General features: G+C 44.5%; 2 protein-coding genes across 4 annotated transcripts; both read left to right on the plus strand.

Moving 5' to 3' along the window:
* The first annotated feature begins 307 nt into the window (after nucleotides 1-307).
* otud6b (OTU deubiquitinase 6B) lies at nucleotides 308-3250 on the plus strand. Of its 2 annotated transcripts, XM_084697097.1 has the most exons (9): nucleotides 308-399; nucleotides 490-565; nucleotides 953-1107; nucleotides 1184-1288; nucleotides 1528-1728; nucleotides 1954-2074; nucleotides 2222-2283; nucleotides 2497-2603; nucleotides 2825-3250. In XM_084697097.1, exons 1-9 carry the CDS (start codon nucleotides 364-366, stop codon nucleotides 2907-2909), a joined length of 948 nt encoding a protein of 315 aa, XP_084553223.1. In that variant the 5' UTR covers nucleotides 308-363; the 3' UTR covers nucleotides 2910-3250. The 2 variants fall into 2 exon arrangements, with proteins under 2 accessions (XP_084553223.1, XP_084553224.1); XM_084697098.1 differs by having other exon boundaries at nucleotides 339-565.
* Nucleotides 3251-3382: 132 nt separating this feature from the next.
* lrrc69 (leucine rich repeat containing 69) lies at nucleotides 3383-6973 on the plus strand. 2 transcript variants are annotated; one of them, XM_084697095.1, is made up of 9 exons: nucleotides 3383-3878; nucleotides 4026-4152; nucleotides 4255-4327; nucleotides 4427-4622; nucleotides 4783-4848; nucleotides 4951-5022; nucleotides 5244-5345; nucleotides 5656-5835; nucleotides 6237-6973. In XM_084697095.1, the coding sequence occupies exons 1-9, from the start codon at nucleotides 3702-3704 to the stop codon at nucleotides 6357-6359; spliced, it is 1116 nt and encodes a 371-aa protein (XP_084553221.1). In that variant the 5' UTR covers nucleotides 3383-3701; the 3' UTR covers nucleotides 6360-6973. The 2 variants fall into 2 exon arrangements, with proteins under 2 accessions (XP_084553221.1, XP_084553222.1); XM_084697096.1 differs by lacking the exon at nucleotides 4783-4848 and having other exon boundaries at nucleotides 6237-6968.
* Nucleotides 6974-16888: the final 9915 nt, after the last annotated feature.

Raw genomic sequence — 16888 nt, forward strand, 5'->3', positions numbered from 1 at the left:
CTGTAAATGCATGCAAAACCATGTCCCATAGGCCTAGACAGAACTATTGAAACATGAATGATCTTGACAGGAAAATGTAATTAGTGAACTGTTATATGCTATAGGTCACAGCTATACAGTCAGTTGTCTCATTAATTCAGGATTTGTATTGGATCCTCCTGTGATTCAACAGTAAATATGTTGAATGTAACCTCCCCATACCAAACACAGGCAACCGTGCGTGCACGCACGATCTGTTACCTAAACTTTAGCAGGACCGGAAAGAAAGCCCTAACCAATCAAAGGGTGCAGTTGAGTTTGACCAATAGAATTCACTGAGCTGCCGGAAGCATAGTCGTGTGTGGATGCGTTCTGCGCACCAGCATGTTTTTAATTGATGACTGGTCAACATTACTATGTGTAAGATAATACTCAATGCGAATGTGTAATTAGCAAACTATATTGATCGTCAATCTATCCTATTGTTAAGATTTGTTATCTGTAAAACAGTACAGTATGGAGGAGGTAGAGTCGCCGGAGGAAATACTGGCCAAGCAACAGCGCAAGGAAAAGAAGGACCTACAAGGTAGCACATTTAGCCTGTGTAAATTTAGTTCTAGTTGGAATTATCTTGTTGCTGGATGTTTTCACTTTCTTTAAGAACCACGAGGAATTGGCAATGAAAGTCCCATTGATAATGTGTGTGTGTGTGAGTAAGGTTGATTAGCTTGCCAGCCCATCTAACGGTTAGCTAGCTAACATATATCAGCTTAGTGTTTAGCTACTAATGACCTAGATAATCAGAATCAGAATAGTTTGTATTTAAAGTGCTAGTAGTTTACCTCTGTCAGACTGACAGTTATTGAATTGAACTGGAGTTGCTAACTACGATTCTCTCATCCCATTCTTTCGATTTGTTCCTTGAGGGATGAGTGGAGCTTGCAACCAATTTGATCTGCTCATATTTTGACAGCTAAAATCCAGAGTATGAAAAATGCAGTCCCCAAAAACGACAAGAAAAGAAGAAAACAGCTGACCGAGGACGTTGCCAAACTAGAGGCAGAGCTCAACCAAAAGCACGAAGAAGAAATCAAGCAGATCAATAATATTGCAGATATTAAAGTGAAGGTAAGTGACCAATCTTTGTTTAGGGGCCTTGTATAACGTCACCGAGTGTAAATGAAGTTCACTCTTAACTTGCTAGGTGGCTGTGGAGGAGGTGGTGCAGGAAGTAGAAGTTCTTGCTCTGGACGGTGGAGAGCAAAATGATGCCCAGCAAATGCGCGTATCTAAGGCCCAGAAGAGGCGGGTGAGCTACAACTTCTGTTATCCCTCATGTGTGCATATTGGCTTTACATAGGTTACTGTGAAATAACTACATAGCTACTCTTCTAGCCATGGAGTTACCATTTAAAACATGCATCTTTTGTCCTAAATATAAACCCCCTATGCAATGTGTTTCTAAGGTTCATGGTGCAGCTTATATGTTATATGCTTATATATTATATTTGTAGAAGTTGAAAGTCGGTTTTTCTCTATCCTTGTCAGGACAAGAAGGCCGCAGAGGAGAAGGAGAGGCAGCACCGCATAGCTGAAGCTGAGGTGGAGAACCTGTCTGGTTTGAGGCACCAGGAGGGCCTGAAGTTATCTCAGAAGCTGGCAGAGAGACAGTTACAGATCAGGGAGATCTCCTCTGATGGCCACTGCATGTACCGTGCCTTGGAAGACCAGCTGGCACAGAGAGGCGTGGTAGGTAAACCCAAGGCTGCTGGTTCGATTCCTGTCCCGCTCCAGTTTCCTAGTGTCGTCACGTTGTCCTACCATTGTCTTTTTGCTCATGGCACCTCACTCAGCACTCATTGATGTGGCACCATGACATGTCCCCCCCCCAAAAAAAGTATCACTTGGTGTGAGGGGAGTGAGACTTGATGAAGGCCCATGAGTCGTATTGTAGTGTATTCTCTTCTATTCCAGCCTTCTTTAACCCTCAGCCTGAAGGAGCTCCGTGTTCACACCGCCCAGCAAATGAGGACCCATGCTGATGACTTCCTCCCCTTCCTCACCAACACCAGCACTGGGGACATGTACACGGCAGGTGAGGACCAAGCTGGGGGCTCACGCCTGGAGACGTCACCTGTCATAAATGTGTTGAACATGGGCCATGATCAAAGCCCATCTCCTTTCCCATGCTTACGTCTGACTGTGTTTGTGTGTGTGTGTGTGTGTGCCTGACTGATTCCAGATGAGTTTGAGAAGTACTGCAACGATGTGGAGCACACAGCTGCTTGGGGTGGTCACCTGGAGGTAAGATTATTTAGAACCATTCATGACTGAATCATATAGAGTGAAACCCACCTGTGCTAATTCATAGGTGCGTACCACCAAAATATAAAAGACATAAATGATGGTGATATAATTTATGACATGTGTAGCATGTGGCAAATGGTAAATATTCAATTATGTCTTTTAATTTCTGCAATCCTCTTCAAACTGCTCACAAGTCTTTTTTATTCACAGTTACGAGCTCTGACCCAAGTCCTCCAACTGCCAATCGAAGTGATTCAAGCGGATTCACCTACCATCAGGATCGGAGAAGAATACGACAAGGCACCTGTCACCCTTATGTAAGTTCTTAAATGAACTTGTAACTTAACAACCACAGGATTGGGTTTAAATATACGTTTAAAGACATATTTGAATGCTAGAGGAGCAGAGCACGATGGCACGCATTTATGAACTGCTATAGCAAGTTAGCAGTAGTGACTCTTCCTCCTATTATGTTGGTCCGAATGGTTTCAGTTTCTGTCAATGTTACGTTGCAGTTATTGTCCCTGTTGTGTTTCAGTTACATGCGCCACGCCTACGGACTGGGAGAGCACTATAACTCTGTGGAGCGCTTGAAAGAGTCAGCCATTGAAGAGGAGGGCTGAGCTGAGTCAAAGGATGATGTCAGACATGTCAGATTTGCTGTTCCATCCATATGAAAGAGTCGAGGGATTAGTGAGGCAAGGACTAACTGCTAAGTGTAACACTTTGGCTAAAGTGAATGCTATTGACTGAATAGTTGATGCAGTCAACAGAAGATTGGAAGACACCCGTTACAGCTCATTCATATTTCAACAACATGGAAATATTCCTCATGTTATGCTAGCGAAATCTATTGAAAATGTGTAATGATGGCAATGTGCAGCATTATGCAACAATTACATTTCTGTATGTTTGTTGATGGTGACATTTACTTGTAGGCCTACAATAAAACAATCTAAACTCGGTTGTAAATTATAACTGATGCACAGATAGTAACGCAACTTTCCACAAGATAGGCCATCAACTGTACTAAAAAAGAAAAGTAGTTATCTATGTTTTGCGACAATACGTTGTTTGATTTGTCCCCTGATTTTAGACTTTACCTCCACTGTTTTAACCAACATGGGCTCATTTACTGTGAGATGTTCTGAAAGGTGTCATCCCCCCCAAAAATATATCATTATTTTATTTGTATTTATTCGCCACTGTGATCAATATAAATCAACTTTTAGGACAGGTGACCTGCTAAAGTTTTCTTTCTATACTGTATTGAGTGGTGGCAAACGCTAGATGTCGCAATTGTCGTAAATGTTTGATTTACTGGAATTGCGTCTTGTTTCTATGGTAACGTGCTCAAGGCCTGGGGTTGGAAAATGTAACTTGTTTTACAGGTGACTAGCTAGATAGGGTATCCAATGGCTGAGAACGTGGTTATTGGAGCATTAAAAGCAAATTCAAAATCGTTCAATCTGAGCTCGAAGAAGATAAAGCACGTTCCAAAATCCGTTTCAAAATTAACAAATCTTTCAAAACTACAGCTTAGCAACAATTGGCTCACAACTTTGCCTGTGGAACTACAGTCTTTGCAGCACGTGAGTACGCATGAGTACACTTTGCTTCAGTTTCAGTAAACAATATTGTAGTCCTGCTGTAGCCTAAAAACAAAGCCATGCCCAAAATATGTCACTGATGTGCTACTCAAACGTTGCTTTGTCTGTTTGCTGTCTGTTGCTATGCAGTTGACAGAACTGAACTTGGGAAATAATACTTTGGAGGAAATTCCATCTGTTGTGGGGTACTTGACCTCCTTGAGAAAACTCTACCTATTTGGAAACCAAATCACGTCATTGCCTCCGGCTGTGTTGGGTATGTTCTGCCACACAAGTGCAGTCGTAGGGCTCGAACCACATATTAGTCCTAGCTACATCAGTCAACAACCCCAATCTCAACACTCCGTTTTTCTCCTAGGTGGACTCCCTAACTTGGTTATTCTCAATCTGAATCACAACTGCATTCAGTTCTTGCCATCAGCAATAGACAGGTGCACATGAAGCTTGTTCAACCATATTTTGAACATGAAACACCTGCATCATCGATTGCACATGACCATTTCTATGACCACAGTCATCTGTTTTCTCAGGCTGGTTAGACTTGAAACCCTCAGTGTGACTGACAACAGATTGGAGGAGATCCCTGTGGAATTGTGCTCTCTTGATACACTTGTGGAGATCAACTTGACCAATAACAATTTGATCCGATTGCCGCAACAGCTCTACAACTTGTCACGTTTATCCAGGTTATACCTGGCCAGAAACAAGCTGAAAGACTTACCAGAGGTATAGATACCATTCTGGACTACGCTTGCCCAGGAATAAATAACTAATACATGTCAGAAATGTCACATTCTGTCAATAAGTACATTGTTTAATTGAGTCAGTATGTAGGCTAATGACAAATAGTTGTTTTGTTAAGTGCATGAAATATTGTTGAAAATAGGTCAAGGTACGGAATCATACAGTCCAGCAAACTATTTCTGTATCTTCAAGCCTGTCAGTTGAAGGAGTTAGTATGACAATCTTAATAGTCTACAATTTTACATATCAAATGCTGAACTTCAAAGGGAAGTCTGAACGTTGCCCCCTAAAGTTCCTCTCTCATTCTTAGGGTATTGTATCTTGGTCTAGTCTTAGAATCCTGGATGTGGCTGGCAACGATTTATCAATGTTTCCCGTTAATGTAAGTACCAACTATTGCACTATTTTCTTGTTCAGTTCAATTCAAATAACTATTTGTCCCAGAGGGGTAATTCTTGAAAGCAGGCATAGTGAAAGACACATAAACAGGATATACTGTATAAGACAAGACATGATAGACTACAGTTGCAGAGATGGTAAGGATGGCATGTCATATGGACAACTGTTATGGATCCACTAGGCAATGATGATGGTGCTGTTCAGTTTCAGTTCATGAACTTGAGAAAGCTGCACTGTGAAGATAACAACTTTGTGCCCTGTGAACCGATTGAGTCTGTGCAAGAGGTGGAGGTGCTGTCATTAAAGGTACACGACTCCAGTGTACCCAACCTAAACTGAGCCGTACCCATCAACACATCTGGAATAGTTGTTTGTGAAACGCCCAGAAGCCAATTGTCACCAGACGTGGTGCAGTTCATTCTGGTAGCTGACCTGAGAAAAAGCACCATTTGAAAGGCCAATCACCAGTAACATTCCACCGTTCCTTCATTTACACTCTCTCAAACATCTTCAGGCAAAGTCATTTCAATAATCTACCCAGGATTTTGTTGGTACAATAAAGGCCAAGTGTGAAGTGAAACTAAGAACAACCGCGTTGCCTGCTGTGTGATCCTAGGAGCAGGCTGCCAGGTTGATCCTGGTGGAGGACAGGGACCAGTTCTCTCTGGTCCACGAGGCCCTGCTCTGCCGGCCCACCCTGGCCAGCACGCTGCGGGGCTGGGGCCTCTGTGGCCTCTGCTCCCTGCCCTTCCTGACCACCTGGCTTGAGTGTGTCCAGTTCATCGACCTCCACAAGGTACGTCACTCAGGTCCATTGAAGCCGCTTTGTATCGTCATACCTAGGTGCTAGGTGTAAGAGATGTCTCGTTGTTTCCGCTTTTTTCTCAATTCAATAAACACTTCATTCATTTTAGGATAATCCTAGTTGTGTCCACAATGTGCATGAGTTCAGTGGTAAAACATTAGGAATGTGTACAGCCTAGTGGCAGAAGCATTCCAGCTCTCCCCCCAACTCTTCAAACTCTTATTGACATGATAACTCCAAGATGTGGGTCCCTCCGGTAGAACATATCCCAGGCTTTAGGACTCAGATGGCAGTGAAAGAGAGAAGGAAAGAATAGGGGAATCGAAGGGGTTAGGAACATGGCCTCTAATGGATGTCTCCAACGGTCTGATCTCATCTTGCTTTTGTTTTAGGACATGCGGATAAGGAGTCACCAGACCATTCCAGTTCGTGTGCTTCTCTGTTCATATAAGTGCTTCAACAAGAGTGGACACTCCTTCTATGGTGTTGGCTCTGTCGAGAGAGAAGATCATTAAAAGCTATCTGCAAAACAATGACATTTTACTTCAAAGCTGTAAAACGCTGTTTGTTTATTGATGCCTTTCCAGCCGCCAAATATTCACACCTCAAGCCCAATCAAAATAGTCCTATATTCTAATGTGGGAGTGAGTCAGGTGGCTGAGCAGTTAGGGAGTCGGGTTAGTAATCTGAAGGTTGCCAGTTGGATTCCCGACCGTGTCAAATGACAATGTGTCCTTGGGCAAGGCACTTCACCCTACTTGCCTTGGGGAATGTCCCTGTACTTACTGTAAGTCGCTCTGGATAAGAGCGTCTGCTAAATGACTAAGTGTAAATGTAATGTAGCCTCGGCAGATGTGTAGTAACTGCAGTATGCTGTAGGTGGCGACAGAGGATGTTTAAGAATTGCAGTGTTTAAATCTTCATGCCCTATTTTAGTTAGTAAAAGTATTTTAATAGCCGACTGAGTACAACATCAATTCCTTCTAAAAGAGCTTATTAAATATAGTAATTGTACTGAATTGTCTTGACATATTTCACATAGCGTAAGGCCTATAGTTTTGTATTTTGCCTTTAGAGTAGGCTATTATTTTTTATGATAACAAATTCATAATAAAATGGCACTTTTATAATTGATTTATGACTGGTATAGCCATGTAACTGTGTTAAAAATGAAAAATACACTTTATATACAGATTTTGCACGGGTTATTTGTAATGCTGCGGTGAATATCTAATCTTATCCTATTCCCTTATCAGAGTTGATCTACCGCACCTAAGCTTCCATGCCTCATCTCCATCTTCAGGCCGCGGCATCTGTTCCAACCTGCGAGAAAAACTTCATTTCTCCGAATTAATTTCCCATCCACGCCTTGCAAGCTCGCTGTGCAGTGTGTCGGCAGAGTTGGGCCTGATGAATTATGCATCAGGTTTAATTGCAAACCCAGAAACTAATGACTTTGGACTGGTTAACAGCAGGGGAGCCATACATCTCGCGCAAACCGAATGAAAAATCAGGTCCGGAAAAAAAGCCCCCTAATTGATGAATAATTGAAGCCGTGAGCTACAGGGCATAATTGTGACATTTTGTTTCAATCAATTTTCCAAGTGGCGGGGAAAGTGCACTTAGGAGGCGGGCAATGAGGAGGACTGCGGGGAGAAGGGGTGGACAGTGGAAATAGCCGTTGGGTCGTCAGTCATTAGAATGACTCTTTTTCTCTCTCGCTCCAGTGGCCCTGGACGCATTAAAAAAATGACTTTTTTCTCTCCCCCATTGCAGAGAGAGTACTTCATCTATCACATGCCAATTATAGAGCCACAAGCCTACTCTCTGTCCAGACAACCATCTCTGCCTTTTATTTTCACTCGCACAAACATTTGCTTGTATTGTTTTTATGAATCAGTTTCAAAATGAACGTGAAAGACATTGATCCAGTGTTCTGGACTACCATGTCATATATACTGTATCATCTATTTGAACGGTCTGTTCTTTTGTGTTTGGGGTGTGCGAATGTGAGTGTGTGTGCGTACGGGTTGGTGTGCCTAGCAATGTCAAAATTCCCTTGCAATCAGTCCAGCAGTTGATTGGACAGGGCAGTGCGCCAAGCCATGGTCAACCTCGTGGAACTAAACAGAGCACCAGCATGGTTCTCTGCTCGTTGGCTCGGCAGTCTCATGCCTGGAGACATAGACACACCACCAGGGCCAGGCTCCATCTGATCTTCTCTGGAAGGCCTAGAGGCAGGCTGGAGTGCAGTGCTTACAATAACCAATAACGTAAGTACAGTCCCACAGGAACCACCCACACAGGACACATGCCCTCATACTTGTTTGTGAATCCCAATTGAGAGAAGTGTCCACTTCATAGCATATTAATGACTGCATTTCATTGGGAGTCTATATTTAGGTCACTGGCCCGTGTTGGCATCCTGGTAGCCGTGGAGCAGAGAGGTCGTCGGAAATGAACAGGCATTATCCTGGGCAGCAGATGTTGGGTCCTGAAGCACCGGAGGAGCGGCAGAGGGGCCCCAGGCCCTGTCTGTCTGGAGTATGGCCCCTCAGCAGATACATGCATATATTCTACACAAAATCACATTGCTCATACGCAGCCTAGTCTATCAGCTGCTCCCCCCCCCCCCCCCCTTCTGTTTTAGATCAGTTTCCCCCACCGCCACACAAACACTAACCCAATTTCCATGTGAAGCCTGTGTTTTGTTCATAACACAGATGAGACACTTTTCATGCTGCATATATTACATGTACTCGGGGAGTACCTAAACATTCCGCATAAATCAAGAACTTTGTGGCTCTTGATTGACGTTAATGGAGATGAACTGGTGGCTGACGCTATCCTGGGAGGAGGAGACACACCATACGGAGAGGCAAGCGACTCCAACTGGAGAAGGCTGAACACTCCGCGCAAAATTCCTGACATGCGTGCCGTATGTTAATATGCGAGTCTGGCTCGGATAATTACAAAGAAAAGGAGAGAATATTGCCTTTGGTGAAAAGGATCTCCTGTGTCTTACCTCGTGGGGTGTGAGTAAAGTAAATGTAAAGTAGCTGGTTGCAAATCTATTCTAATTTAGTGTGTTTCGGAGGTTGAGTGATAGCTGGCAAATTTATGATTTATTGAAAAGGCATGGGGGTCTCCTTGTGCCTTCCCTCTGGCTATTTAACTGACTGTATTTGAAGCCCATAGGCCTTATTGTTGTAGGCCTTATTGTTGTGAAGACTCTTGCTTTCGCAAGAACAACGTAGCTTCATGTTTCAATAGCTGAAAGACAAACAAATGAGATATGCAAATAAAGGGTAAATTGTCATTAATTGTGTGTGGATGAGATTGTACAGGTGCTGGGCTCATTACATTTGTGTTGAGTGGTCTCTGTTTCAGTAAATACTAAATAGTCTATTATGTAATATTGAATCATTGACAGTCACATTCATTTTAGCAATAAGATATGTTAATGTAGCCTACAATATTAGTGTTTGTTACCTTGGTGTGTCCCGTGATGACAAATTAGGTTCGATGAAGTCTGATAAACTCCCCAATTTGGCACAGCCTTGACGAAGGCAACTGTCAGCAACTGGTCAAATAAACTTTGACTTAAGTAAATCCAAGATAGCCTTTGCTGCCCATGCGGCTATGAACCGCCCACAGGTGTTTTCAATTCAGTGAACAGACAAGAGCCATGGATGTCGCCAAACGTACAAAGAGGTATTGACCTGCGGCAGTGTGCAGGTCCTGCCTATACAAATGTGTTAAAGGTCAACATTCTTTTTTGGCGAAAATGTCAAAGTCAAATACATAAAGTGTTTATCCTGTACATTGCGTCATCTTCTAAGAAATACATTTCAATCAACACAGTTGCCTCTCCTGCTTTTGCTGGTGCACCTCCTGGGCAACGTATGTTAAATACAAATGTATATAAATTCATGAATGTAAAGAAATATTCACAGTTACAATATTTTAAATATCTATGCATAGCAACTAGTATTTATTTGGTTCATTTTAAAGGTATACAATCAGCTGGATGAGGCCCTTGTTGACATGATTGTCAAGGACTGGGCATTGTCAGTGGAGGATGATGGACTTAGGATTTGCTAACGTGACATTAGACACTGCTGTGTGGTTTAACACTAGAGCTCTCAAACACATCAGAGAGGAAGACCAGCTTCACTGTTGAGTCATGTGTCCAATTATGTACCCTAACTTTAGCAAAACATATCTCCACAAGCCAGGAACATCTGTGCCCGATTTACTGAAAGCAGGGGTGATTGTCAGCAAGAGGAACTGTATTCAACTGCACAGTGAAGGAAATGTATATATAATTTTTTTACAATAAAACTGCCTGGTTCCACTATAACGCGCTAAACACTTGACTTTTGTCAAAACAATCTCTTTTCTTGCAGTTAAAGCTGAACCATTATTAGAGAATGTTTTAATGATCGTATAGGGCGTTGTGGCTTTGATGGAGGAGTGAAATTGCCATGCCGACGGGTCCTGGAGATGAGATGCATGAGTTGGAAAACATATTTGGTCTCTTTCAAATGACTTGAAGTCATCTGAGACTTGGTCTATTTACTATGGAGTCTGCAATTCTGCATTGTGTTTTGTATGCATGATTTATTTGCCTTTCGATCAGATTTTACTAATAGGATATGCTTCCATTTTGCTAAGTGGGTAAAGAAAACACAAAGGCATGATGAATTAAGTAAATGAGGTCAATTTTGAACCACTTTTCATGCGCACATTAATTCAAACGTCCCCTTCCGATGGAATGTTCAGGACTGTCAATACAAGTGGTTGTTACTCAATAGTACTTTTTCAACGTCATCCAAACGGAAGGAGGACACTTTCCAGAACAATCTGCATTCTATTCTCTCTCCATCCGTGAAACCTCGAACCAGCTCAATTTCTCATTTCTCAAAAGTCCCAGAGATCCATGATTGCTTTCACTTCACAGTTTTCATTTCAGAAAAACGTCTTGGCATCAATTTAACCCCCTCCACACACACACACACACACACACACACACACACTCACACATTCCTCTCCAACTCCTCCCCCACCCCCCCCTTCTCCCAGTCTCTTATGATATTCTCAAGTTTTACCAATATAAGAGGGAGCTATTAAAATAAGAGGCATTGATTGCTGTATTAGAGGCTTTTGTCTGAAGAGGGAGAAAAACAGCCACTCAATACCAAGCGGTGAGCCACTGTAAAAAGCTGGAGGACTGGCACTCCAATCAGTCCAATCTATTGTCTCACATCGTCCCAGAATGGCTGATCTGGTATTGAGTTGCTGCCTGCCAGACTACCAAGGCATTGTCAGTGTGATGGTCGTTGCAATCAATTCTCTGTTGTTGTTGTCGTTCTGCTTTGTGGACACAAGGGGGCAGTGTGTTTCTCTGCTGTTTCCCCCAATGCACTCAGCAAATACATCGGTGGATGCAGACAAGCATGTTGCGGCATCTTAGGAAGAAAAAGGCAGGTACCTACTCGAAAGAAGGCATTGTTGAAATGAAAAGCCAAACTGAATTCTAAGTTTCAGATCCTTGATGATAACAAGTGTACCTGTTCTTGTTGTGTGTAACCAGTCTCTTTGATATGAGAAAATGCAAGTGTGAGTTAACCTGCCCAGGCGGACAGTCCTAAATTCATTCATTTTTTGCAATAAGATCACATTAGTACTGTATTCAGTCAAAGCAACATTTCAAATGAGCTGTAAAAAGGTTGACCAACTAGCTTCAGTCTGCATGTTATCTGACAGTCCTGGGTCAGTCCAAGTCAACAAGCTACAAACCTCATATGTACTGTAGTTGAGCAAAACAACAATTTTCAGAATACTAAAACATACAAATAAGCTTTTCACTACAGTCACACTGCAAAGTTTTCCTTGGTTTCAGTGATGGCTGGGGACCAAGGTAGGATTAACATTTTTATGTTACAAAACAAAGTGAAATGGCATCTACAATAAAGTCAAATAGCAATTTTCTGTCTTTTTTTTAAATATTCCCTTTCGGTTCTTTGTGATGGTTGGCTGGCTTTTACTGAATCTAGCAATTGCATGAGTCATGTTCCTTTGAATTCGATTGCAAAGCTTTATTTTTACTAACAGTGTCAATTTATTTTGCTGTTTCCTGCAGTGTCTTTTGCCATTCTATATTTCCAGTGTTCCAGGGCATTTCCATATGAAAACCACTTTCAGGGCTGCATCAGAAATATTCCTGTTGTGTTATATGTATGGTCATGTAATGTATAGTCAAGATAATGTATTGAATATCGGGCTAAACAAATTACGTCTCTCAACATGGATATGTCAAACCCACCACGACTCAAACAAACCATGGACTGTGTATGTTTCTATTCTGACACGGGTTATGACGGGCGGCCCAGCACACTTCAGGGCTTGAAAAGAATCGACCAAAGGTCATGTGACCTGGCGTGCGGGAGCATGCCTGGTGTTGCGAGCAGCGGCTGGCCTGGCGGCTGGCGGACACCAGGTAGCGACATCTGGTCCCTGGGTTTTTCTAGAACACACAGTGCCCGTGGCGCTCCAGGCTTCGCTGGCCAAACATCTGTCTGGGCTGGGGTGAGTGAGCATGGGAGGCCGGGAGAGAGCGTGGGGGGTGGGGGGGAAACGTCCTTGAGGAATGTGTTGGTTATTATCGGAAAATCTCTCTCTCCTTTACCCTTATTGCTTACTGGCACCCATTCTCTCCTCCCTCTCTTTCTCTGTGTCACATCCAAACAGAGCCCTAAAGGTTGAGAGTGCCCAAAACTTTTTGGTGTCACGTTCGAAGTGTGATGTTGATAGGTAAAGTCAAGATGGCCGACAAGGCGAAAGGACAGGTAGGCCTAAATCTTGATAACTAACAACACATCTCAAGACTGACTTTACTATAACTTTTGCCCAACAACAGGCGCTCCTCTAGACCCGAGAGAACGTGGTAAATAGGTTTAGCAGTCAGGCCACGCCGTTCCAAACAACCTCATTGCAAATTCATATTTCAATGAATCGTATGAGAGCCTGTTCAATTCGCGACACAACAATACGCCGCTTTTGATTTTTGATGCTGCTGATCAGATGACGAAAGATAAACATGCCTTCACAAGGCTGTGGCCTGCACGACTGAGCCATAAGCATTCAATCCCTCCAGCTGTGTTGTCGCTATGGATGTCTTCATACGATGTGCCTCCTCTGGTGTTATATCCTTGTGTCATCTGCCTGTTTATTATACAAGACAGCTTCAACCCAACATCAATGAATGGATGACTGTGTGACTGATAAAGGAAGGGTTTAGAAATGTAATGGTCAAGCCAGGCAGGTTCCTTTAATCTCCTAGTTTTCACCTAAGTACTTATATCCTCCATGTGCTTCTATAAACGACTTAAAACGCAATGTGTGTGAATAGCTCTTCTATGAAACTAATAACAGTTGAGTTTACTAAGCTTCTCGACAAAATGCACAAGATTGAAAGTGGGGCTACAGTATCGATGTGCTATTATAAATGGGACGATCGACCGGATGATTCCTTGTTTTGCCGTGTCATTGTGCCCGTGGAGAAACGCCCAGCGGGAAAGGCCCCACCCTCGCTGAGCCGAGAAGCGCTCCCCGGCGCAGAGGCCCTCGCCCCGCTTGCCCCTTCGAAGCGAGACGACGGCGCGACAACAGATGGGGGCCCCCCTCTCTCTCTCCCGCGACGCCGTGCGCGCTGACAGATGCCGACGGAAGGGGTGACAAACACACCGCAGGTGTCTGTCCCGTTGCTGCGGTGTTGGTGGGGAGGGGGGGGGGGGCGGAGCACTGGAGGACAGGCAGCACCTTGCCTGATGGGAAGGGAGGAAGGGCAGGGAGGGGAGGGGGGGGTAGGTAGGTTGGTAATTGATAGTAGAGGACAACCCTTCAGAGGGAGCCGGGATTTCCGGCCAAGTGAGTAGACGGAGCCCCAGTGGGCCAGGGGGGTTGGACATGGTCCGGGCAGGGGACGCATCCGTAGACCCACGTCAGCGTGGACGGAACGTGTCTCTGGTGCCACTTCTTTTTCAAAGTATGGAATGCCGGTCCACGCCATTGTTATATTCCTGTTCCTCTGTCAGCCATGCCTGGCTGGCGCGCCATCTTGCAGGCTGCTCAGATGTGTGTGTGTGTGTGTGTGTGGGGGGGGGGGGTTGGCACAGCCCAGGTGAGCAAGCTGGCCGGGAGCTCTCCGGAGGCTGAGCTGACCAGATGGTAGTGGCCCTACACACACACACACACACACACATGCATAGATTCAGGCAGGTGAGCGCACACACACACACACACACGCGGGCTACATCTCCAGACATACACAGGTACAGCACATGGAAGGAAACAAGTTGAACATAAAAACACCATGTGGCTCTGTATTTCACAGCTCTGCCCATGAGATGGTGATAACTCAAAGGACAGAACTGCTCTGTATATGACCCTCCTTACTTTGAAACCCATAAAAGTCCCCAGTGAAGTCTTCTCCGAGCTCATATCGTAAAGCTGAAAGTGAAACGGGAGATGGATAAGAAGCTTGGGCCCTTGCCCTCTCCTACTCTCTCTTTATGCTTAAGTTTGGCTCCGTACAGTGAAATGACCAGGAATAGCAGAGTTGTTTTCATAATGCACAAGAACACAATCTTACATGAGAACATGCTGACCAACCCAGGCTTTTGGTCCCGACTTTCTTTCGACACCTTTGTCAATGCTCTCCCACTCCCAGCACGGAGACACGACCGAATTCCGGCACTTTCTTCTGCCATTGCTAAAAGGAACCTTAAATCACTATTCCAGACCTACCCGTAGACAGACAAATCTTTCACCATCTGTAAATATTTATTCAGCATCTATATAATTAGGCTGCACCATGCATCACGTCAAACGCACCCGGCTATTGCTCACACTGGCACAGCTGGATCATCCTCACAGCTGGATCATCCTGTGAGAACAGCTCGGTCAAACATTTGTGTTAGATGTGGGAGGCAGCGGGGGAAGGATGAACGGAGGGAGGGTGGATTGATGGACGGAGGGGAGAGGAGGCGATCAGCAGAGGGAAAGTGGGCGAGGAGGAAGGTGAACGGGAGGTGGAGAAAGAGCCGGGGGGATGTAGGGGAGGGAGCGGACGAAGAGGAGGAGGTGGGAAGGAGGAGGAGGACAGGGTAGAGGAGGTAATTGGCAACGTTTTGTCGGGGCTTGTCGGCACTCGTCTGGGGGAGACCCCTCAGCTCAGAGTCAAAGTAGTCACTGTGCGGGAGATGAGAGCCGGAGCAGGATTAATTGGACTCAAGCTGATTCTTGGGAATTCCAACACAGATTGATTTGAAAAGGTACTGGGAGCTTTATGAGATCTGGAAAAACCTGAGCGAGAGAGAAGGAGAGAGAGAAAGAGATGGAGAGAGAAAGAGAGAGAGAGAGAGTGAGAGAGAGAGAGAGAGAGAGAGAGAGAGAGAGAGAGAGAGAGAGAGAGAGAGAAAGCGAGAGAGGAGGGGAGGAAGAGAGGAGAGGGCAAGAGACCTCTCTTGACCTGGCAGGCCTATCCTCTCAGACACCTGCTCAGCTGATAAAGAGTAGAGCAGCTGTGGCAAAGCTGCACTGCCTTAAGTGTCTGCTGGCTGAGGGAACTAATGTGTGCAGCTTACATGAGAGGACTGGGTGGAGAGAGGAGTACATGGCCTTTGGAAGTGGGTGAGGAGCTATTCACATTCAACACAGTAACATCAGGGGGGAATTTTTATTAGTATTTGTATATATCATATAAACTAAGTCATATATTACTATATATATAATACCTCCATTTTACAATTTTTCTTTAGTGAGGATCAGACACTGGATTTTTAAAACCATTTGCATACATGAGGTTTTGTGTTTTACTGAGTGTATCAGTTCAACTTTCATGTTTGCTTGACAGTCAGTGATGGAATAACATCGTCTCACTTCTTTTCCCCTCTTTCTGCATGTTTTGGGAGAAACCCAAAACAACACAATCCCCGAAATATTCAAATTAATCTGTAAAATGAAATTCCCTAAAGTGTAAAGAAAAGCAACATTTGCCATGAAGAATTCATCCCATGAACAGATACATATCATCCAGTCGTGAAGGCAATTTGACATGCCTGCAGGGCATCCTATTTAATTTAGACTTATTAATACATAATCACCAAAATGAAACCAATCTCATAGCCTCTACAGGGACAGTAGTATACAGTGTTTTTTCTGTAAAAATCCAATGTGTGTTCTTTCCTGCCTACTGAAAGTTAGCAATGCAAGTTGCATTAGCATGAAATATTCAGCTTCGCTGACAAACCAGCACAAACAAGTTAAAAGGCACTCGAGAGATATGGAAATAACACGGCTGTGATACTTTCTAATATTCAGTCCATGCATTGCTGCCAGGACCCAGGCATTGGGTCAACCGCTGAGTTTGGGCACTCTGATGGAAGTGTCGTCCATTTCATTTGTTTGTTTGTTTGTTTGAATTCATCCTTGTGCATGTAGTCCGATGATTTAAAGGACAGCGACAATAGAAAAGTCGATGAACACCTGTATCCCTGACTGCAGGCAGTTAGTTACCTTTGTGAGGCGTGCCCTCCAACACTGAGGACACTCTGGAGCAAAGCAACAAAGTCTGTATCCTAGAGCCCACCCCCCCCCACACACACACACTCACACACACGTGCACACACACTTATGCACAAAGCTCACCTTGGTCCCTGAAAAACACCTGCCAACCCCTACACCCACCCCCCCTTCACCCTCCCCCCCCTCCCCCCCTCCTCACATACCCCCTCGGAGAGATGGATGTGCGAGTGTCTCTCTTTCTCCTGCTTTTTTCTTTGGCTCTCAGGCCAGCATCCAGGTGCTGAACAGCTGGGGAGAGACCAGGGGGAGAGGGGGAGGGGGGTGGAGGAGGGATGGAGGAGTTGAGAAGCGGGAGGGGGGGCAGGGAGAAAGGTGCCGGGCAGGGGCTATAAATTTCCCGGTGTGCTTCTCTGGGGTGCTTAACACCGCCGCGTCTCCCGGACGCCATATTAAT

This window comes from Hypomesus nipponensis, chromosome 4 (genome assembly GCF_054491055.1).
Source record: "Hypomesus nipponensis isolate SF chromosome 4, ASM5449105v1, whole genome shotgun sequence".
Lineage (NCBI taxonomy): Eukaryota > Metazoa > Chordata > Actinopteri > Osmeriformes > Osmeridae > Hypomesus > Hypomesus nipponensis.

What these genes read in the sequence shown, in the direction of transcription:
- lrrc69 (XM_084697095.1), top strand. Translation starts at nt 3,702, where the DNA reads ATGGCTGAGAACGTGGTTATTGGAGCATTAAAAGCAAATTCAAAATCG. An exon ending in TATCAATGTTTCCCGTTAAT is followed by an intron (nt 5,023 to 5,243) that starts GTAAGTACCAAC and finishes GGTGCTGTTCAG; the next exon opens with TTTCAGTTCATGAACTTGAG. An exon ending in TGGAGGTGCTGTCATTAAAG is followed by an intron (nt 5,346 to 5,655) that starts GTACACGACTCC and finishes GTGTGATCCTAG; the next exon opens with GAGCAGGCTGCCAGGTTGAT.
- otud6b (XM_084697097.1), top strand. Translation starts at nt 364, where the DNA reads ATGTTTTTAATTGATGACTGGTCAACATTACTATGT. An exon ending in ACTGGTCAACATTACTATGT is followed by an intron (nt 400 to 489) that starts GTAAGATAATAC and finishes TCTGTAAAACAG; the next exon opens with TACAGTATGGAGGAGGTAGA. An exon ending in AGCTGGCACAGAGAGGCGTG is followed by an intron (nt 1,729 to 1,953) that starts GTAGGTAAACCC and finishes CTTCTATTCCAG; the next exon opens with CCTTCTTTAACCCTCAGCCT.